The sequence below is a fragment of the Patagioenas fasciata genome, chromosome 21, assembly GCF_037038585.1.
Source record: "Patagioenas fasciata isolate bPatFas1 chromosome 21, bPatFas1.hap1, whole genome shotgun sequence".
Classification (NCBI taxonomy): Eukaryota; Metazoa; Chordata; class Aves; order Columbiformes; family Columbidae; genus Patagioenas; species Patagioenas fasciata.
In genome coordinates this window covers 2,820,325-2,844,039 of record NC_092540.1, presented here as the reverse complement: position 1 = coordinate 2,844,039, position 23,715 = coordinate 2,820,325, and the positions used below count along the sequence as shown (strand labels likewise).

General features: G+C 43.5%; 1 protein-coding gene across 1 annotated transcript; it reads right to left on the bottom strand.

Annotated features, from left to right (window-relative positions):
- Window positions 1-559: 559 nt before the first annotated feature.
- Window positions 560-23,679, bottom strand: ST7L (suppression of tumorigenicity 7 like). The gene is made up of 16 exons (XM_065854567.2): window positions 23,234-23,679; window positions 22,222-22,304; window positions 20,871-21,030; window positions 20,307-20,361; window positions 19,523-19,638; window positions 17,928-18,006; window positions 16,495-16,649; window positions 15,654-15,751; window positions 14,934-15,048; window positions 13,236-13,308; window positions 12,500-12,602; window positions 8,384-8,534; window positions 8,145-8,237; window positions 5,528-5,667; window positions 1,315-1,391; window positions 560-1,090 (listed from the first exon to the last, which is right to left on the bottom strand). Exons 1-15 carry the CDS (start codon window positions 23,436-23,438, stop codon window positions 1,338-1,340), a joined length of 1,680 nt encoding a protein of 559 aa, XP_065710639.1. The 5' UTR covers window positions 23,439-23,679; the 3' UTR covers window positions 560-1,090; window positions 1,315-1,337.
- Between the last annotated feature and the right edge of the window lie 36 nt (window positions 23,680-23,715).

Sequence of the window (23,715 nt, the reverse complement as noted above, 5' to 3'; positions counted from 1 at the left end):
TCTCCGCAAGCCTGTGCTATTTTTACCACTTCCACTTTTCAGAAGCCTTGGCTAACACGGCTCTGCTTCCTCAATGCCGAGCAGCGGACCCGAAAGTGAAAAAGGAGACATTTTCTCTAATGGGGGAGAGTGGAGATGGAGGTCACACCAATTACCTCAAACCACTTGGCCGCCACAGCCATCTTTTCACCTTTGCAGTAAACAAACCCTTGTGGCCGGTCCGCAGACGAAGCAATTTCTCCGCAGAGTGCTCCACGTCTTGGTTCTCCGCAGGTCGGGATATCAACAACACTACTTTGGGCTCACACCTGAAAGTTCAGGTCTCCCCAAAAAGACTCCCATGCAGATACCACAGCCACTCGGGGCAGTTTCAGAAACTATCCTGTTCTTCAAAGCAAAGCAGTTTGAAAGGATTAAATAAAGATTCAAGTCTAAAGTAACAATACGAAATAGAAGAGTTTATACTACAATTTCCTTGTGTAATGCAAGCTCGTGGGATACGGAAGATCTTTGTTTGCACACTATAGTCTATATTAAACAGACTTAAGAAGTCAACAAATTCAACGTGTTAAGAAGCAACCTTTTAATCAAGAAAGCAGAACCATACTTTGCTGTTAACAAATATTTTGAAAAAGGCTTACAAAATTCAAACTAAGCCAATTATCTGGTGCATCTGCAGCTGAGAAGGAAGCGCCAACACTCCAAACACCTGCTCAGTTTGTGTCCTTTCTTACAGAGGAAATACGAGCTTCCAGTTGGACAAGTGCTTAAGAGAGGTATTGCTCAACAAAAACTACTTTCTTAGATGATTACAGACTGAGGCCAAAGAAGAAATTCATGTTAAGCACCATTACTGACATGGAAGGCTGTCAAAGATACCAGTTTGAAGAACACAGCTTTTTCCCTTGCCCCACACGTCTAGGGTGAGCTAACCAGTGTTGGCGAGGCTCGTGAGAACAACAACAACCAAACCATGGTGGAAAAGACACTCCGATCTCACTGGAATCGGTTGATGCCACAGAGTGGACAGCAGGAGGACCTCGGTGTTTCCCACAACGAAGCTGAAGGGTGAAAGAAGATTCCCAAAGCACTGGAAGAAACAACACAACAAGTTAGCTCAGTTTCCAAACCAACGTCCTTTTACAGGCTCAAGGTATGAACAAAATAAACCACCCTGCGTCTTCCCCTCAAGGCAACAGAGCTACAATCCCCTCAATGTCAACGCCATGAAATAGGGTTGTAAGCATTAAATATTAGCCAAGGCACATAAACGAAGGAAAAACCCCCTCTGTAAGCCACAGTTTGTGCACTCACCCCTGCATCCCTGGCATGGGCGCTCAGCTGGAGGCCAGGACACTGGGAGCGCTGGTCGGCCACAGCACCCGCAGCACCTAGGAGGGGACAGAGGGGTGAGCACCGCGGTTTTCCGCCCCACAAACTCCTCCAGTTGCCCCCAGCACGGAGCCCACACTGCCGAACAGGAAGGTAGAGAGTTTTCTGGGATGTTCAGACATAGATTATTTATAGGGCATCGACTCAAACGTGTGAAAACTGAACAGACCATCCACCTAGACCAGCCTGCGCTTCCAGACAGGATCCATATTCTAGGTGCCATCTAAACAGTTCCAGAAATAAAGATTAGGCTAAAATAAATGGTGCAAACTCCCCTGCACCTTCTCAACCCATCCCCCAAGTATTCCACTGGGACTTGTGTTACCCTCGTACAAACCCTCTTTTCATGAGGCAGCAATGACAGGACTCATTTACTTTGAGGGTTTTACTTTGCCTCTCCTGGCTTCTATCATAACCTCAAATATTACATTAAAAAGGCTTTTAAAACATAACATTCGCGGCAGCGCGGGAGCTTTTCATTGCCGCTAGCTTCTTCCCTGCCTGTTTGCGTGTGGCACCTTCACATTAAGTGCATGAGTTAAGATGTAGCTTAGCAAGGCAAGAAACCTTTGCCCTTGGCATCGACACTCAGCTGTGACAGGAAACTTCAGGCTTTTTTTTCTATGAAGTGTAGAACCACTCATTAGACATTGGCAGGGAAGTGCACATCTCCAAACTATACACATTTTCTCTTAGATAAGCAAAAGACTCAAGTGTTTATAAATATGAAAAGTTCAGCAGCTGGCTGAAAAGTTAATTCTCCAGTCTCATTTAATGAGCTTTGGGGAAAGTGGTAGGGGGATTTGTTCAGAAAGTAAAGCAGAGTTGTCACAGAAAGCAGGACTTGCCAGACGAGGCTCTGTTTAGTCCTATTTTCTGTCTCTAGATGGCTGCTATCAGCAAAATGGCAAAAGAACCCTCTAATAGGGAGCTACGGGACAACCAGAATGAGAAATGTTTTCTCATCTTGCAATCATAAAAATTAGCCAATTTTTAACTCAAGTCCCATGACGACTTTGTTGTGAAAATATCAAGCAATCCATATCAAAACACTTTGGAACATCGGATTCTGTCCAATTCCTGCACAAGGAAGTTGTTTTCAGGAGGATTCAGCAGCAACACCGCTGGAATATTTTTTCAATACTTCAATATTAACTAATACTGGTCTATTCCAGGAGCATAAAGTTTGGACTCAAAAAAAGGTGCTGATTTGCTTGAAAGGTAGGCATGTTAGCTGTTTTCATGAACTTCTGAGACTATTCACAGTGCCTGCTATCACTTGGCATGCCCAGTTCTCTTGTAGGCACACTTCCCAGTGTCTTTATATTACAGAAGGAACCATGCAACATCACCCTTGCAAGGTGATAACACACCTACCCTGTTCTCCACCCATGTACTTAATAAAACATAAAAATTAATACTGAATGGAAAAATAATCAGACCCTTTTATCTGCAGTTTCAGACGCTGTTTTATGTGAGAGCGTTTTTCAGCTTGCTCAGTGAACTGTATGGATTGTTGTCACCCCTCTGGCGTACATCCTCCCTTCCGTCACTCACTGAGACCATTCTGAACAGCAGCTACATCAGAAACAGAGCTGTCTCTGATGATCAGGAGCACTGATTCTCTAAGAAGTCTGGCTGAACCAGCAGTTAGGCTGAGCTTTCACCCAGAGAGCACTTGCACCCACAGTGCGGCTTGTACAGAGCTGTTCCTGTCCTCACCAGCACTGACCCACACGGTACATCTTCCCTTAGGCAAAGAAGAGAATCATTGAACTATTTGGGTGGAGGGACTTTCCCAGCTCCCCCATCCCACCCCTGCCATGACAGGGACATCTTCACCAGCTCAGGTTGCTCAGAGCCCCGTCCAGCCTGGCCTGGGATGTCTCCAGGGATGGTTCATCCACCACCTCTCTGGTCAACCTGGGCCAGGCTCTCACCGCCCTCAGGGCCAACAATTCCTTCCTCATATCCAGCCTGAATCTCCCTCCTTTAGTTTAAAACCATCACCCCTTGTCCTATCGCAACAGGCCCTACTCAAAAGTCTGTCCCCATCTTTCTTATCGGCCTCTTTTAAGTACATAAAGGCCGCAATAAGGTCTCTGTAGTATAAGTCCAAATTCAGAAAGCTAAGAAGCCACAGCTGGCTCTCAATTAACACCAAACACTTTGTCTGCAAACCCTTCTACATGTTCAAGACAAGGAAAATTCCTTTGGTGCCCAGTCCCGGGGCTCACAGGAGGGCTCCAGCCTCTGCGGATCGTGCATTACCCTGTGTACACTGGAACCAGCCAGCGCTTCCTCGTGATTTTTGGCCACTTGGAATATTTTAGCAGTTCGCCAAGGTTTACCCTGTGATTTATTATGGAGGAAACAAACTCAAGCACTAACAAAATGAAAATATGTAAACTCTGACTTTTCAAGTTAATAGAAAGGTATTCGGCTTCTTAAGCTCCTTTAGCAGCACAGAACTCGCTGTAGATTCATAGTAAAAATACTGAAGCAATCTAGGAATACAATTGGAAGCCCTAGTTCGATACTGAGTATCATTGTTTCTTACAAGTTCTCTGAATGATTCTGAAGACATCAGGAGTGGGATCAGGAGTACAATAATCTAATAATGAAAATGAGGAAGAACCTTAGTCATTAGAGTATGATTGAGAGTTAACATTAATTCTATCTAATATAGCAGAATACTGGAAGACGCCGTTTCCTTCTCAGCTGTCAATCTCAAGAGATGAACACAGAATTCACTTCTCGTGTGTTCATCTCCACAGTATTTTGCCAGTATTAAGCTGGCAGCGCGAGTGGCAAGAGCCCCTTTGTCTGTGTCTGTCGCTGTGACTTGGTCGGCGGAGTGACGTGATGATACCCACGCTTCTTGATCATCTTTGCAGCTGAATAGACACTATCCACCCTTTCCTACAGAAAATAAGCGAAAGAAACACCCTGCCAAAAGACCAAACCCTGGGAGTTATTTCCCCACATTTGGACGTGTCACTTGATGTTCAAAATGCCATTATGCAAAGCCAACTAACTCATACAAAGTCCCTTTTTTCTTTGGTTCAAGAAACCCAGCAGAGAGAAGTTCACCAAGCAATTCTTTGTTAGCATAACATTTGACCTTGTATCTCTTTGGAAATCATACAACTTTGCTAATGCAGTCCTTACAGAATTAATCAAGCAGATAGTTAGACCCCAGTTACTATGAACCCAGCCAATTATGAGCAGCACTGAAATTTGTCACTGGCATGTCCGACTACATTTTCCAACATAAAGATCAACAGAACTGTGTGGAAATGAGGCCCCACTCTCAGACCTGCATGACTTGGACACTGGAGACAAGAATTGTGAGCAAAGCCAATGCTTTTAGAAACAAACTATTGCTAAAAAAATGGCTTACCTCCCCGCTCGCCATTACCTGCTGCGTTAAAACAGCAAGAAAGCATGTATTTCACCTTCTATTTTGACTAGTAAAGCTAGAATAAATGATTCATTGAGAGTTCGGAGCTCTTTATTTGCCACTCTGCTCTACTGCATGAGATCCACAACTCTAAAAAAAAGCCAAATATCCTGAATGGCTTAGTTTGAGGGTGCTTGTGTGGTTTGTCTGTCGAAGTCAGACAGCTTTCAGCATCCAGGGAAAGGGGACAATGTTACAGTCAGCAGCAATGTTAACAGATAAGCAAGGAAAAGAAACCCTAAAAGGAGCAGGGTGGGGAAAAGGACAAAAGAGGTGGGCCCAGAGGGCACCCATAGGAACAAATCTCCACTCAACAAATGTATTTTTAAGGCTCTCACACTGCAGTCTTTCACTTCCATGAGAATGAGATCCACACTCACCGCAGTGCTCTGCGGCAAAGTTTCTCTGGTGTTGAAATGCTGCTCTCTTACCCTTAGAGTGCAAATTAAAGCCATGGTGTTTCATAGTAACAGCTCACCTTCTTGTCAAAAGAGATCTTCTGCCCAAATTTCAACAAGTGTTTGTCACTAACGAGATTCTTACCAAAGCAGATAAAGTAATTCATGCTCCACAAGCATGAGACTGAGCAGGGCCTACTCCACCATGGACCTCAAACCTCCCAAAGGTCCCGCAAGTGACCTAAGCAAAGCTCACGATGGAGACACTACTTACAGCCTTAGCAAAAATGACCATCAGCTCGGGGAACTGGTGCGTGAGCAGGGCGAGCATCGCCGAAAAGGAGCACAGGCCCGCTGTGAAATGGATGAAAAAGGGGAGCTCCTTCTGCGGGTAAACAGAGACTTCGTGAAATGCTGAAAGGAAAGAAAATGAAGAATATTGACATTCGATAATTGAGGACAGTTTGCTGAATTATTGTCTTGTAACTCAGTAACTTGTAACTCAGTTCTAGACTTTGAAGCAAACGTGGACTCATGACTATTGGGTAGCACATTAGGTCCCAGTATTGGTACCTACTTGTTTGACAAGGACAGACGGAAGGACTGTAAAATTCACAAGCTGTCAGACCAATTTAAACAATTCAGGTGTTTTCAACACTCTGAAGCACTAATGCTGGTACCTGAAGAGAACAGCACATCTCCCCATCCTGTAGGAACCTGAGCAAGTACAAAACAACCACCGCTGTTACACATCCATGCAAGGTAGCTCCTTAATACTTTCCAAGGACTTCTGGTTGGTAGGCTACACTAAATTTGTTCAGAGCAGCTGACAGAGTAGACCTCAAAGAAAACAGTACCAGGACGAGGTTATAAATTCTGTACATAGCAGCTCCCGGTAATTTCCAATCTATGGTAACAAAATCAAAAGAAGGCGATTAGATGGGAGGAGGGCTGGCAGATGGAGCTTTCAGCACTCAAGACACTACTACTGTTACTAGCTGAGGACCTGCCTGGTCAATTTGCAATTACTGGCTCCGAATACCTGCAGCTCCGACTTTTATCCAATGATTTTAAAGGGCTTTTAAATGTAGAATAGTTTCTACAGGCGTAAGTAATTAAAGGGCTGCACGCTCCTTGACAAGCCGTTTCGAAAACGTAACATAGGTCTCAATACGTAAGCCTGTTCATAAAGCAAGAAAATACAATTGTATTCATTTTTAAACCGAAATCTGAGGAGGGAAAAGACACTTTACCCTCTCAGTTCCCATTCTAAGAGCAAGCCCAGCAATGGCAAAGCACTCGGGTTTTGGTTTGCCTCTAAGTATATGATTTTGGAGCACTACTGAGTAGAACATTCAAATTACCATGTCTAACCCCCTTCAAAGATATTTAACGTTATCCCAGAGATTATCGGTTCACCTTCTTCACACACAACCAGCCCTGCTCGGCAATGATACAGTAAAACAGTAACACACACCAAAGAAACCGCTTCTCTCCTATGGAACTCTCATGTTCTCACACTACATAGAAACTCATCTGTGGAGCAATATAATTTAGAAAAGGTCTCAATGTAAGTTAGGAAAAAAACTAGGAAGGGTTCTTCTTGCACTGGTATTTCCCCACACTGAGAAATTAAAATAAAATCTGAAATAGATACGAAAAACTAAAGATAATTCTACGCGTTCACAGCCATTTGGAAACAGTTGCTACTCAGACCAATACGGGATTTGTGAACCATTAATTTGGTCAACATTATTTTAAATAGGTAAATTTAAAAGTGTCAAGATTTCTCAAGGAAGTACTGCAATAAAAGTGTTAAGATGATTTTATTTATGGGTAGTTTTATATTTAAAACATAACAGGAATGCGTGAGTGATCGTGTTGAAATATCTGCATGTGTTGGGGTTTAATTATGCTGGGAAGTCTACAATTTAGGGTTAGTCGCTAACCAAGGAATTCCTTGTGCAATATCCTGCATAAGTGAGAAATGAGTAATTTAGAGGAGTCTGGGGGCAAATTTAAATTACACATTTTAAATATAACTTCAGGCTTTTAAATAGAAACACGTATGTGTAGTTTTCCTTTCCACAGCTGTGGTCTCGGTGGGTTTGCTGGTGCTTTTGCAGTAGCACTTTCCAGTCCCCTGGGACTCGCGTTTCTTCGCAACGCAGAAGTGCAGCCCCAAAGGAATTCTATCAACATGTGCAATTAACAGTCCAATTCTAATCTAAATTAACGTTATTTTCCTAAATAAGATGAGCACAGGCCCTAATGATTTAGTTTATTTGCCTTTGCTAAAGAAAAGAAACATTTAGGCTCATGATTGCATGAAGAAATCTTGAAGGAATGGGCAGCTGGAGATGACTTTATAGTGCCAAGCATTAGGATAAATCCACAAAAACACCGACATGGATGAAAAGTGCCAGGAAGCAGGCAAATATGTACCAAGGAATTAATGACAGCAATACATATGTTAAGAAGCTATGGATTAACCAAGGATTCTCTGTCAGATGACAGAGAGGCTCTGCTGGACTGGAACGGTGTATTTATTCCCTCCTCTACAACAGCAGTCAAATCCACGACGTCTTTGAGATGTAATTTAAAGAACCGATCCATTTTGTTGTGCTCAAAGTTGGCCCAGCTTAGTCTGAATGTACCACACACAGACTCCATCTTCGAGGGACTTATTACAGAATCGAGCTAACATTTATCATACCACACACACACGTCAAGTGCTTCAGGATCGTCTGGGAGGGACATCAACAAATAGCTGAATCCCCTTCCCGGGAAGCTCAAACTAAAAAATCACAGTAAGGTAAATACAGAATACCACAAACCGAACACGTCCTTAGCTCATGTTTTATTATCATTACTGCTTAGAAACCACTTACTTGGCAACAGTTCTCTGTCTGCTGTTTCTGTGCAGCTCGGGTAGGGATAGAAGAGATGACCTTTCTCTAATGGGTACGGGATCATCCTAAATGCTGGAAAAAAAGAGCGAGTGACATTAGATCTGTATCTAAACCAAGCGACCAGCTTCTCACAAAGAGAACCAATCGTGTTGGGGGTGAATAAAGGCAGAGAGATTAGTCTACACTGTACAGAAAATAAAACAAGGAGAGGTACTTACTGCCTTCCCATGTACAGTGCAGCAGATTTAGAGCCCCTTCTATCCTCTTCCAGTGCTGGAGGTGAAAAAAAGCGTATGCTACTGCCTCGCTGTCCCCTCGCTTCAGAATATGCTCTGGGGGTAGCACTAAGCTTTTCATTTCTAGTAAATACTGGAAGTAAAAAATGGAAAGCACACTTGGTTACATGGAATATTCCAAAATCTTTACGTGTAAATCATAAAACGATGCTTTGAGGAATAACCGAACGTATCACACGTGGGCACGAAGCCACAGCCCAATGCTGACACAGCACGTGCAGCCCGTGTTTGCATGGGGAGGGAAGATGAGCAGAACACAGATCTGGGGGTAAGGCTCCTAAAATGGGGGTTTCACACACAAAATATCAGGGGTAGCGAGGTGGACTGCGAACTGGCTGAAGGGAAGAAGCCAGAGAGCCGTGGTCAATGGGGCAGAGTCCGGCTGAGGCCTGGATCCAGTGCAGTGCCTCAGAGTCAGTGCTGGGACCTGTATTATTCAATATATTCATCAATGATTTGGATGAGGGAATAGAGTTTCTGAGAAAAAAATAAACCTTCAGTAAGGGAAAATAAAAATGCATGCTCATGGAATATACATGAAGTATAATGCTGCAGGTACAATACCTATGAGCTACAAGTTTAGGCTAATTTAATAATTAGAAAAACCACCCACACAACAATATTTTTGTTCATCATTTAATCGCCGAAAGTTTCAGTGTAGGAAGTAAAGTACTTGTTAGCTCTCAAGTACGAGCAGCAAACCAGAAAGTGTCAGTATGCACCTAATAAACCTAACCCAGGAAAATCTCGGTTTATTGTGGCTTTGCTGGACTACCACAAAGTATCTCCCATTGCAGATTTTTTCAGCTTCGGCCTTCTCCCTACATCAGCAGAATATCTGATGCACAGAAGGGTCAAAGAACACAAGGATTAATCATTTTCCATTTCCCTTGAAACACAGGACGTGTCATTTTGTTTTCTCATGGGATATTAAAAGCAGGTAGGTATTCATTTGGACTTCGCTTTCAAAAACAGATGAGTAATTTTTACAAGAACGAAATGACGGTTTCAGCCCTAGGATTTACCTGTGAGTCGTTCTCTCCTAACATATAGCGTCCCATTCAATAGCAGCCAAAGTTAATCCACATCTTTAATCAATGTAGCTGGCAATCCCTTTGACTGTCTCCCAAAGTGTAAGAATGCAGCTAACTCGCCGATTTATTTCAGCAGATGCCACAAACTATGAGATTATTTACTAATCCAGTTTGAGGACTTAACTTTTCCCATTCAGATTCTTGAAGGAATGTAGGAGGGGTTGTGCCCTGGCCAAATAAAGCACATTTACTGCCTGGCTAGGTTCTTCTCTTAGTGCCTTGGGCCTGCACTCCAGAGGGTAATATTCTTGCTAATCCCCTTAATCCTCTTCAATTTTTCTCTTTCTTTTTTTAACGCAGTAAAGGATCACTCACACAGGGCTGCTGTGGGAAAATGGTCTCAAATATCTGACCCCTGACCTGACTCCTCATGCTCTCCGCGGTGCCACTTTTCCATTGTACAAAAACACGTCGCGGGGAGCGAGGGGACAAACGCAACCACAGTGACCAAGCGCCACCGCTGCTATTGCCACCGCCCAGCTCCAGGATTCGGCCGTCTCTGTGCTCATGGTACCACGCAAACAGAAAATTCCACCGTCTGGCAGGTTTTTGTGTCGGTGTTTAACCACAGAACAGGCACTGAAAGTATCTTGGGCTTTGGAGATTTAAGGAAGTCTTCATACACAACAAAAATCTCTGAGATGTTCAGAAGATGATTGGGTAAGATTGTTTCCTGCTTTATAAAAGCGGAGTCAAAGATCTCTACCTTGAAACGGCTTGAGTACCATTTTCCTAGCACTCTAAAATGCCTTCCCAACTTTCCAAACAAAACCCATCCTTGTAAAAGCAAAACTCAGAACAAAGACAAACACCCATTACTTTCCTTATGCAAAACCCACTTTCATCAGATGCACGAACAGGGGATCTCTGCTTTACATACTCATCTATTTTCAGTCCATGGGACAGAACTGGCTGCAAATTCAAAACACAGATTTTCTTCCTCACTACTTGGCAAGTTACATCACTTGCTTATGACCTTGCTCATTTGTTTCCTTTGACTATGAGCATTTCAGAGCTCTAGAACACCAATAAAACTCTGCCCTGCCATCTAATAAATTGGTGTTTTGAGGCAATACTGTAATAGAAAAAACAAAACACGAAGGCTGGATAGTTACACAGTTAGAAGATCAAATTACTGCAACCTGGAATCAGTTTCTGTGATTGTCTGTCGAACCCCAGAACTTATTTTGCAAGCAGCCTGTTTGAAATGGTATCTAACTTCTCTACAAAGATCTACGAGGCTCCTGAAACAACTGGAGGACACAGAAAATAAAAGAACTTTTAGATAATGATAATGCGTTATAATCTTCTTCCCCTCAAGGCAGAAGCTAAAGAAAAACCTGTCTGAGACTGTCTGAAATGAACTTGCTGCGCTCTTGATCAGTCATGCAAACAAGCAGCAATTTCTCCGAGCAATTAGCTTTCTCAGTGCACATTCTATTAGATTGGACAGGCAGACAGAATAGAGCGGCGGGATAATTCGAGCCTTCACAGCAATAGTCATTCGGACTCCACGATCATTTGCAGAGGATTAGACCCAGGACTAAGCCAACCTCCTGCACTCAAGGTTTCCAACTGAAGGCATCCCCAATACTAACACAATAAAAAGCAACGCAAGATCTTATTTTCACCCAATGCTCAGCGGAATCCACATCTTGGCCACTTCAAGTAAGGCCAGACATGAAATCACCAACTCTTGATCTTGTTTACACATGGATGAAGAAAATAAGTGACTGTAGATCTTTCACTAACCAGAGTTCTGGAGCTGTGCTTGGGAGCACAGCAGAAAAGAAGTATTCTGAAATATTATCAGTGGTTACTGTTCAGAGAACTTAATTTGGCTACAGGGATTTTAAATACCTAAATGTATATTTATTAATGTTTGCCCCTTACCCAATAATGGGCCTTCATTAATACATTACTGGATCTTTCCAACAAGTTAGAGTTTAAACTTTCTTGCAAAAAACCCTGTTTGATCATCACCTACCGTGAATAACTAATACTGGCCACCAAAAATATCTGATATAACTACAATTGCGTTTAACACAGAATCACAGAGTCACAGAATGTCAGGGGTTGGAAGGGACCTGGAAAGCTCATCCAGTGCAATCCCCCCATGGAGCAAGAACCCCCAGCTGAGGTTCCACAGGAAGGTGTCCAGGCGGGTTTGAATGTCTGCAGAGAAGGAGACTCCACAACCCCCCTGGGCAACCTGGGCCAGGCTCTGCCACCCTCTGTCAATCTCCCCCTTAAGCTTTGCAACCATGTAGAGCAGATCTCGCACCTGCTCACACCACACACAGGTGGGATGCTGGCCATCATCACCCAGCAGCAGCCAGGAACCTGAACAGCCACGGTTCAGGGCAGACAGTCTGCCTGAGTTGCTACAGTCTTCTTCAGACAAGCTCTCTTTCTGGTCGAGACCATGGTTGGCAACAGTATGAGACAGTGGCAATAGGTGAGAGAGTCTAACTAGCAAAAGATGACAACCTCTACACCCCAGTGCACGAGTTACCGCACCCGCTGCTGCAGCACAGCGTGGGTGCTACTCACCCGCATCACAAGCCGATTGCCCCTTCCAGCACCTGGTGGGCAGCGATGCTTTTCAAGAGCGGGGTGGGGGTGTGATCGCCCTTGCCATGGTAATGCCCACTCCATGTCAGCTGCTCTCGCAAGGGCTGCCCAGAGCTTCTGGGTCTCTCAATATCAAAAGTGCCCAATTGAGAGAAAAAAAACACCCAACAAAAGGCTTCTCTGTACGTCAAAGATTTTGCTTAATCGGGACCCGCCAAGCTGCCTCTGATCAGCTGATCTCAGGGAACAACTTGATGGTTGGAGTTATAGCCAACCTCAAGAAAACATGGGGCTAGAAAGGCTCCGATAACAACAAGGCTTTTTCAGAAGACAATAAAAAGCTGTCCAATAGGAAATAAAATACTCTTACCTTTGGAACATGAGGGTTAAACTCCACAGCTCTGTGAATTGCTTCCACAGCGTTAATTTCTGCTGTACTGAGCCCTCTTTTGGAGGCAGTTTCTGGGGAGAACCTGAAGGGAAAACCCCATGCTGAACAAAAGTAATAAATGCTAACCAGGTGTTTATTTGTATTGTAAGCTTCATTAAAAATTGACTGATTTATCAAGAACGATAAACAAACCCTTCTAGGAGACAACCGCTCATGCTAATTTAAGTATCTTGACTGTCATCCACACCCATAGGACAATGTTTTAACTTTTTGAAGCTTCGTGTCAATCACATAAGGTAACTGAGTGCCTGGTCTTTCATAAGGTCTTTACAGCATCCCATACTCAGAGGTAAAGCCAGAATCAGCTGTGCCAACAGCTCAGAATGGAAGCGAAATGCCAGCAAAAACTACCACAAACATCCTGCACCCAACCCACATAACAAAGAACTGTTGAACATAAGACACTGGAAACAAAACCGATACAAAAGCGCACATGAAAAACATCTTCACCTCTATTAACTTTATGGATATTTAAGAGAAACTAAGTTTCACTTAACTACACACACATATATATATATATAAATGTATATATATGAATCCTTTTAACTTGCTCTTAGAAATGCAGCTGCTACGTATCGGGTTTAGACCTTTGTCATCATGTTTTGCAACGTAACCCAAGATTAGCAACAAAGCGCTGTTTTCACAACTTGCTCACCTTTCTGAAACAGCTCTGGCTTTTAACAGGGCTGCTGTGTAACATATTGCTGCCGATTTGGGGAGACTGATATCTATGATAAAATAAAACAATTACGCTGTAAGATTCTATGGCAAGACAAACATTTTAAACCCACATCCTTCCAGCTTAAAGATTTTCACTTGGGCAGACAACGAATGTAACATCTGGAACATCTCAGCTGTGATTAGAAGCTCTCAATTTCTTTGCACTGTCTTCTTTCTGGTCACCAGTCAGTCTTGGATTAAAACTCAGAGTTGTAGTTAGGTGGTAAAGGGTAATATTTTCTTCTAAATGTACCAAGACACTGAAACTGAATTCAAAAAATACACACTTAAGAAGTGTATGTTTCTTGTGTTAACCCACAACGCTTTAAAATAAGCTAATCTTTACCTAATTCTGCAACTGTACATTAACACAGTCCTACATAATTCCGAAAGAAAGACTGACAAGAAGCTGACCAAAAAAACTACATTACAGACAGGTAGACAAATTTTCATGAAAATGCACTTTCCATTCTTTTCCAGTTCCACGGGGAAAATTTCTATTAGATATTGTGCAAAACTTACAACTAAGGCCAAGTTTGAGCTGACAATTATAGATTAGAAGGTTAGCGCTCCACTGTAAAGTTTACTTTAAAAGCAGACAAAGTCTGGGGTCTAATTCCCAAGTACCATGTTGTGTATAGTCAGATGGCTCTTGCTTTCTTTGTAAATCCCATCCTGGGCTTGTCCATCACTTACTAGAAGTCTGGCTGTCGTGTCAAGCAAAACACAGGGGCGCTACAGAGAGTTTGAAGCTCACACTCATTTTTCCAGATGCTTAGGAAAAAAAAAAAAATCAGCAACCTTTTCTGAAGAAAGTGTCGCAATTCCTGATGTTAAAATAAAGAGGCACCAGGAAAAGAGCAAAGGGTTTTGTTAAGTTAGCAAGAATCCACATAAAAGAACGTGGTGGTCAAGTAACAGGAGGCTGCTGGGTGGCACAAGGAGCACAGGATTTGGCATGAATAGCACATTTTTGATTCCCTGAAGCAATAAAGAACAGAGACAAGGGAGAACACGACGACTTCTCAAGGGCAAGGAACAATGGCCACAAAATACTGCTTTTACATGAAGATGATTTAAGGGACAGCAAGACTCTGCACTACCAATACGGGCATCATCTAGGTGGCAAAAACCTTTATCTAGACTCGCAAAACACCTGAAGCGCATTAGTTGAATTGGAAAGGGACAGCAGATTATAGCCCTTTAATGGACCAAAGCTCGCACAACCTCAGTATTACAGAACCACGAGGCCAAGCCTGGAAGATGGCAGAAAGGAAAACTACCTTTTCTAGCTTATTTACATCAATTACTTCAAGGGTTAAGTGCTGACTGAAAAAGACCGATGAATTTAGGCATAATCTTGAAACAAAGCGAGTGCAAAGATTTCTTTACAGATTAGAAATAACTTAAAAACATAAGAAGTAATTTGTGTGCAACTTAGCTTGCCTAAACTTGACTGCTTCATTCCAAATAAAACCAGACTGGCATTCTGGAAGCACCTATTTGTTGCTGATGAAGGGAACTGAGTTAAGTAGTGAGATGATGGGTAGACACCTGGTTTTGGACGGGCACATCGTGTCCCCTTCACCCCCTTCTTACACAAAACCACAGGGATTTCCCGACCATCACTTACCATCATACTTCGCTAAAACTGCCTGGACATCTGCATAAGCCTGTAACTCCAGCAGGGCCTCCAGGAGGTTTTCATGAATATTCAGCATGCTGAGAAGTGGAAACTCTTTCATCAGCTGCACATCGGTAAACAGAAATAAATTGGGCACGTAAGAATTGCTCTGGAATCCCTGAAATGCTTCATAGAAACCAGTACAATCGTGTCAGTTTTTTCAGTGTTCTTTCGCGGTGTTAGAAACTCGTGTGTAAGCAGCATGAAAAGAAGTGCAACATTTCTACCTTTAAGGCATCACTTTATTCCTATACCCTCCTACCAGAAATAAGAATGCTGAGGTTCATACAATGTGCTCTCAGCACACATTTGCACATCTCCAGCAGTGAGTTCTTTTGGTCGGTAATATTTTCCTATGTAAAAATAACTTAGGAGAAAAGAAAAATCATGACAAAGTATGAAGTTGGCTATTTTGACAAGTCAGTTGTTGAGTCAAGCATGAAGCAAACGGGACAACAGGAGAGTGAACATGTGAAATTATAGAATATAAAAATTTAGAACCTAGATGTAGTAACTCAAACTGTTCTCACAAAATCATGAATCGTGATGTGCAAATCTCATTGGAAAATCATTCATTAGATTATGATGCCTAGAAAGGAACTTTCAAATGTCAATTTGGACAAGGTGAGTGAAAATAACAGGAGGTGCTCTTTCTTTTTTTACACTTACATCTCTCATCATTTTTACGGCTTCTCGTATCCTTCCAAGTTTTCTTGCACACATAGCTAGTCGTCTTTTCACGTACACCAACACATTGGTGTCCCTTCCTGATTAAAAAGGCAAAGAAAAAAAAATTCATCAGTTTTAACTCTCACCTCACCCTCCCTCCCAAAAAAAAACCCACCACGTTTTTCCTAACCACAGAATCCCAGAATGTCAGGGATTGGAAGGGACCTCGAAAGCTCATCCAGTCCAATTCCCTGTCCTGGAACTGAGAGGCCAGAACTGGACACAATATTCCAGGTGTGGTCTCCCCAGGGCAGAGCAGAGGGGCAGGAGAACCTCTCTGGACCTACTGACCACCCACTTCTAATCCACCCCAGGTACCATTGGCTTCCTGGCCACAAGGGCCCAGTGCTGGCTCATGGTCACCCTGCTGTCACCAGGACCCCCAGGTCCCTTTCCCCTACGCTGCTCTCTAATAGGTCATTTCCCAACTTATACTGGAACCTGGGGTTGTTCCTGTCCAGATTCAAGACTCTACACTTGCCCTTATTCTATTTCATTCAATTTTTCCCTGCCCAACTCTCCAGCCTGTCCAGGTCTCTGGATGGCAGCACAGCTTCCAGTGTCAGTCACTCCTCCCAGCTTGGTGTCATCAGCAAACTTGCTGATAGTGCACTCTATTCCCTCATCCAAATCATTGATAAATATACTGAATAATATAGGCCCCAGTACTGACCCTGAGGCATTCCAACTGCCTCGCCAAACCGGGAATCACTAATTTAACACACATTTTACATTTCTGATCACAGAAAAAGAAGAGTTGCTGTGGTTCAGAAGTGCTTACTCAGCTGCGCTTCGTGCTGGGGACTTTGGGAATGGCAGTTCTGCGACTTTCTGTAAATCACTTCTCCGGCTTTCAGAGCCTGCTTGAAATACTTCTCGGCATCCACAATTGTCGTTGCTTCTTCTTCGGCCAGGAGAACGTATGCAGTGGCACAACTGCGGTAAGGAAAAAGCTAATTACTCCGAGGGACAGAGTTCAGTGCTCTTTGAATAAGTGTTAAAAGCATTAGAGACAGACAGTTTTCACTTATGTATAATAACTAAGCACTGGCAATAATTAAGTACCCCTCAGTTCCAGGACAGGGAACTGCTGGAGAGAGTCCAGCGCAGGGCAACAAAGATGCTGAAGGGAGTGGAGCATCTCCTGTGTGAGGAAAGGCTGAGGGAGCTGAGGCTCTGGAGCTGGAGAAGAGGAGACTGAGGGGGGACGCATTCATGTTTACAGATATATAAAGGGGGAGTGTCAGGAGGATGGAGCCAGGCTCTTCTCGGTGACAACCAATGATAGGACAAGGGGTGATGGGTTCAAACTGGAACACAGGAGGTTCCACTTAAATATGAGAAGAAACTTCTTCATGGTGAGGGTGGCAGAGCCTGGCCCAGGCTGCCCAGGGAGGTTGTGGAGTCTCCTTCTCTGCAGACATTCAAACCCGCCTGGACACCTTCCTGTGGAACCTCAGCTGGGTGTTCCTGCTCCATGGGGGATTGCACTGGATGAGCTTTCCAGGTCCCTTCAACCCCTGACATTCTGGGATTCTGTGAATATTGACTTGAGTTCAAACAGTGAACATCAGAAACTTTGTCCATTTTACAGAAAAAAAACAACAATTTGGAGAAAGAACAAAAGAAACAATTGCAACAGCAAGTCATATTAGTTTCCAAAAAATGTTAAAAATGCCCCAGTAATTGTCTGGAGAGGCTTTTTTGTGTTTGGTTTGCTTTGTTTTTTTTTTTTTTTAAAACGAGGAGGTAGACATTTTACACAAAAACAAGGAGACTACATCACAAAATGGATCACAGAAGAGTGTGAAATCCTTTGGTTTGTGTTATAAGAGTATTTTTAAATCCCTCACCAGAGTGGCATCTGTGAACTCCAAATACAATATTATCACAATGCCACCTCTGGATCTCATATTCAACTTAGACTGTTCCATGTCTGATTAAGATTTCTCACTCGTTATTACTACTGATACAAAGATATTTTTAAAAATATCAAGAAAGAGAGAGAACAAAAGCTATTTTTAAGGGAACAGTTTGATACGTTGGTGTCACTGTCACATGTGTCATTCTCAATGTCACAGAAATCCCCCTTAAATTATCGAGAACTTTGTTAGTTCTAAATTATTAGAACAAGAAACTGATAGTGTGCTCAACATCACTCGCTTGATCTTTTACGCTAGAAATACAGCAATTGAACCTGTACTCTAAACTTACTCATTGTTCAACTCCAAAGCTTGATACGCTGCTTTAATCCGGGCTTGAGGGTTTCGCTCTCGCCAGGCTTTCTGCATAACTGTTGCAAAAAGATATGGAAAGGCTTGTGAGGGACAGGGCCACCTTAATTCACTTCCATTTCACACATTCCTGGTTGCTATATGATCACTAAAGGGTAAAGTAAATGAGTCTTTTAATTTCTGCATAAGTTTCCACCAGCAAAATGTTGCAACTTCGCGTTATGCCCCAAATTTGAGTTCAGAAAGCAGCACCACCAGGAAGATTATTCACTGCCCATTTAAGAACTCCTAGGGCGAGAGGCAAAGGCAGCTTACATAACCAGGCAGATGTACCATTTCTAAATTGCTACAGATTTTTGGAAACAGCTCCTAAGGTTTGTTGAAAGCTTGGCAGGAGCGACTGTTCAACACAGGTTCTTGCAGGGACCTGCACAGAATTTTAATTGAAGCTTTCAAACAGAACATCAAAGCACACAGTGATACAGTAGGATGTGTCTTGCACAGGTATAGGTTCATATTTAAGTATTTAGACAACTACCAGATCATAAAAGGGTTAAACAATTCCATTTTTTCAATGTACAAAGCACATTTGAGTGTCATAAGATGGTGACACCAAATCAAGACGTACTATAATAACTTATCACCTTATTAGAAAGTGTCCTAGGAAACTATTTTAAAGGGTGAAATCTCTTCAAAAGGGTCATTTGAATTACAACTTATATCCAAAATTATGGTCCGAAAACAAGCAAACAAAGTTCAGCGCAGTGACTCTAATTCCATCAGGGAAAAATAGAAATCCCAAACTGAAACCCAACTTCTAGCAAAAGAAAAACAACATACTCTGAGTTACCATTTTCTATGCAGAATTAATAGCTTTCACACTAAATAACAGTTCTGAAAGAACTCCAAAACCTGACGTCCGTGGAATTACATATCTGGCCTATCTCAAGTACGATAAGAAAACTGCAGAATCTATACATGTTTCTTTTGGAACAAAACCTTCCGCTGTCCAGCAAGAATAACGTGGAAAAATGTTGGAGTTTTCTTTTGGAAACAAAATATTAGTCTTGGCTTAGTAAGTGAGACAATACACTCCATTTGTGAAAGAAAAACACACCGTTCATATCAAGCATGTCACAGCCAGCTGACAAATAACGCTTCCGGAACGTGACAAATTGACAATAGTTCACACCTCGTCTGACAATAACCAGGTAGGGAACGTTTTCTGCACTAAACATGTGGAATGAAAGAGTTCTGGAGACTGCACTACTCATTAGTAAGGTTTAAATCAGACCACGTCTTCGGCTGTTCATAATACAATCCAGGTTTTTAATAGGGTGCTGTTAATTACTTGAAAAGGGCAAGATCTTAAACTATGTCAGGATGCTGACAGCCTTAAAGCGAGTAGAGAAAGCAGGAGGTAAAAAACACACTTTTTTACTAAATACATCTATTAAGCCTCTTAAGTGGTAGACAAAGGCTATCATTGCAAAAATGGTATAACTTCAAGTATATTAAAAATACCTACTTTACGTTCTCCAATAATTTTATACCTTATGCACAGGACATTGGTACCTGTATCTGAAGGCCGGAGAGCATCTGTATCGCACGTGAAAAAGTTCTGATGATCTTGAGCAGACAAATTCATGTCGTAGTATGTAAGGGGCTCCTTCCCGGTCACCCACATGTATCTTTAATGGGAGAAATTTCAGTAAGAGTCACTCTTCATTAATAGTAATGCCAATACCAAGGGGGATATCAGATGTGGCTAATGACTGAACCCACCGCAGAAAAGCTTTATTAATAAGAGACAGGAGCTACTAAGCAGAAGTTTCGAAGCACTACTACATAATCTCTACAGGTTGCCAGAAGGTTTCCTGCATGGTGGGGGGAAGTCCTTTTGCTCCTAAAGTTTAAAAAAAGTCAGGAATTGGTTTCCTAGGAAGCAGCTTTTCCTATGAAATATCACAAGGAGACTTACAACACAGCCCTATCAGTGTAATAAAAGAGAATTTAGATTCAGAGTCACTGTCTCAACCTCTGAATAAAGCGATAAAAGCTGTAAGACCTTCAGTCTCATAGAGTTTTTGAAAAGAGGAGGAAAAGAATTCTGGGAGTATTTTTCTCCTACTTTACTCTTAAAAAAAAAAAAAGATGTTACAGTAGAATTTGTATCCTTAACACTGAAACTGCCAAAGCTTGGGTAGGTGCCTGGTAAACACAGGATGGGCATCAATCACCCCTATAACGCTGCAAGTCTCAGCTGTCTCCGATACTACTACAGCAAGCTCTGTGAATAAGTCATGTATGCTCCTGCTTCCTTTTAAAAACACACAGTGGAAAGTAAGATAATTCATACCTGCTATACTCTGCCCCTCTGAAAAGATTGAGAGGATTTCGCCACACTTTGCACTCTGAAGAGAAAAAATAAGGCACTGTTTGAATTAAGAGCACAAGAAACACCATCTTGAGTTTAAAACCCAGTAATGCCAACTAAATTTTACTTTCAAAAGCCTCTTTAATGTAATTTTTTACCGCCTGACTGCAATCACAAGAACCTCGTTCTCCCTAAGCTTCTGCTATCTCATAAATATTTTTGCTCCCCCGCATTACCGGGGTACAAAAGCACACGGTGGAAAGACTAAACACCGTTGTTTATAATCATGCAGTGTTTATCTTGCACATATTTAAACTAGCAAATACCTAACGCTACTGAAACAGTTTGAGCTAAATGCGTAATATGTTTTCTAAAAGATGTTTTCATAATAAACATTCTAGGCCAAAGATACACTATGACTTTACCATTATTTAAAAAAAACACCTTATAAGACGTAGGCCTTTTTCCAGTTACAAGCACTAATGCAGAGTCAAAGCCCTTTAAAAGCCAGTTGAGGTGAAGCTGCTGGGACACGAGAACCATCACCTGGCATGTTCTGCCTGCTCGTCTCACTCTCTCCAGCCGAGAAGGCGGCTGGTGCTGCAGGGCTGTTTTCTGCGCCACCGATGAGGGGCCTCAAATGACTCACAGAAACCTGCTCGATGAAAGACGTGCCGTATTTTCGGAAGTGCCACCACTCAAACACCTGTCACAGGAGGAAAAAAACATTAGAAATGTCCTCAGGCAATGCCCTTCCAACAAAATTCAGCTATGAAGTGCTGTTCACAGCCAGGACAGCCCTTGCAAGTGACTACAGATGGAACTTGCCTACATACAAATTAACACTAATTATCTGTTTTGGCCTGTCTTGCCATGCAGGATCACCCACATAACATGAAAGGGACTGAAGTAAACCAGTAAGATTTTAGTCAAGCATGAGTTCCTCCCTCCTCAGATCATTAGGACAAGTTCTAAACCCTTTCAGAAAGTGCCTATGAAGTGAAACCACAGAGGTAAAAACTGCATTACAGCAAATAGTGGCTGGCCAATAACCACCAGTTTTTTCTTTTAAGAGCAAATCTACATAAAAAACCCTATCACGAGCAGAATCCATCTCTTGACATGGCTTTCCTCAGGTCATTCAATCAAAACCCAAGCAACATGACCTACAGCAAACAAGTTGTTTCTGCCACACAAGACACTTTAAAGCAAAAAAAGAGTGGCTACAAAAAAAAAATCACCTAAGAAATAAGTTTCATTGATAAGAACAGATATTTTCTTTAGCTTTTAATACTGAAAATAAAGATCAACTCAAAAAATGTGTATGTAGGATCAGATACTCATCACTGCAGAAACAGCTGCCCCAGCAGAAGTGACAGTGCAACCATGTCCCACCAATTCTGTGCACACTGTCATCTACAGATGAGCTGAATTATTGGCTCATTTTCACCCCAAAGTCATTAAGATCGTTACAAGATGACACATGCACAGATGCATCCCCCCCAAAATTAATGTGGGAAGCTAAACTCTTCACTACTTAGTTTAAAAGGGATTAAAATATCAGTGTTTTCTTTACTCAGAGGTCCGCAGAGTTTGCATGTATATTGTGCATTTTTTATGCATCTATGTATATACATACATGTATGTACACACAAACATATATGTACACATACATATGGACACATACTTCCTTAAAACAAGCCCGAGTTTCTAAAACAGGCACCCCAACATACACAGCCAAAGAGTATGTACAATACATCAGAGAAGGTACTAAACGAGTTCCTTCCTAATGCAAAGGCCCCCTCTAGAGTCTGATCAAAAAAAGCCGACTGCATTCACCCCTAACGAAAACACCCCAGAGGTGCTAAAGTTTATTAAAAAATAGGGGACTACTTACAAATATCAGTCCAGATATAAAAGACGAAGTCACTGTGAGGGCAAAGTAGAATTTCGGAGTCAAAGTGCTTAAGAACACAGTCACTGTTAAGAGAAATGAAAAGCCTTAACAAGGAGAACTGAAAAACACGATCAGCTTTTTATTACATAATGCCCAATTAAATGTTATGGAAATATATAATACAATAGTTGGTAATTTTAGAGATGTTACTTCGTTAGAGAATTCGTTCTATATATTAATCACCACTTCTGACAGTGAATTAGGTTATATACCCAGTGTAAAAAATTCAGTGTAAGTTCTTAGACAAAGCAACCTATGGTTTCAACCATACAACAGCTGGTGGATCACAACAAGCTAATTTAGTGCATTATTTCATTTTAATCTAAACCAGAAGCGTACAGCTATGATGCAAGTTTATATTCAGTGTTAAGATAACACATTTTCCGCAGACCTCTCCTTCCTGGCCTTTCACAGAATGTCAGGGATTGGAAGGGACCTCAAAAGCTCATCCATTCCAATCCCCCCACCAGAGCAGGAACACCCAAATGAGGTTACACAGGGAATGGTTTACAGGGAATGCTGTTTTCTAGCGCTACCTGACCCAAACTGCACATCAGCTGTGTCACCCGCCACCAGCCCGGGCAGCGAGGGACCTTGGTGGCAAAGAGCAGCCGGGCTGGACACCCCCGGGGCTGGAGCGGGTGTCTGTGGGGACAAGTGACAGAGCGTGGGACACGGAGCGGGAACACGGTTAGGAATCCCCGGGACACCGGCGGGGAGCGCTCGGGCGGCACCACGGGAGCCCCCGGCTGACCCCTCCGTGGCGTCCCCCGTCCCCGCGGTGTCCCCAGGCCCGGCACAGCGGGAGCCCCGGGGCCGGGGGGACGGGCCCGATGTGTCGCTGCGGGAGGCCCGGGGGCTCAGGCCAACCAGTCCCGCCCCGGTGTTCCCACAGCACGCCCCGAGGTAGCGCTCCCCCGGCGAGCCCCCCGGTGTCCCCGCCGCGTCTCACCGGCCGCCAGGCTGTCCCGGAGCCGCAGCGGCACCCGCAGCACCACGTAGAAAAGGCCGAGCCCGGCAGCCACAACCAAGAGCCCGCGGGCCCACGGTGCCGGTGCCGCCGCCGCCGCCCGTCGCCGTAGCTGCTCCCAGCGCCGCAGCACCGCGGCCGCCCCGGGGCACGGCGGCTCCCGGCCGCTGCCGCCACCGTCCGCCATGGCCGCCGGGGAACGCCGGGAGAGGGGCGGAGCGGCGGGGCGGGGTTCGGGGGGCTCCGCCGGAGCGGGGAACCCGCTGGCCAGGCGCGTCACGGCTTCCTAAGCCCATCCCCGCCGGTAAAGCGCGGACCGAGCGGCCCCTCACACCGAGCCCAGGAGGCACAAAGAGCCCCGCATCGCCTCCACCCGCTACCGGCACAGCCCATCCCGGTGCGCCCGCCCTCTCTTATAATGGCTGCCGCGCGGCGTCTGCCCGCAGCCAACATGGCCGCGCTTC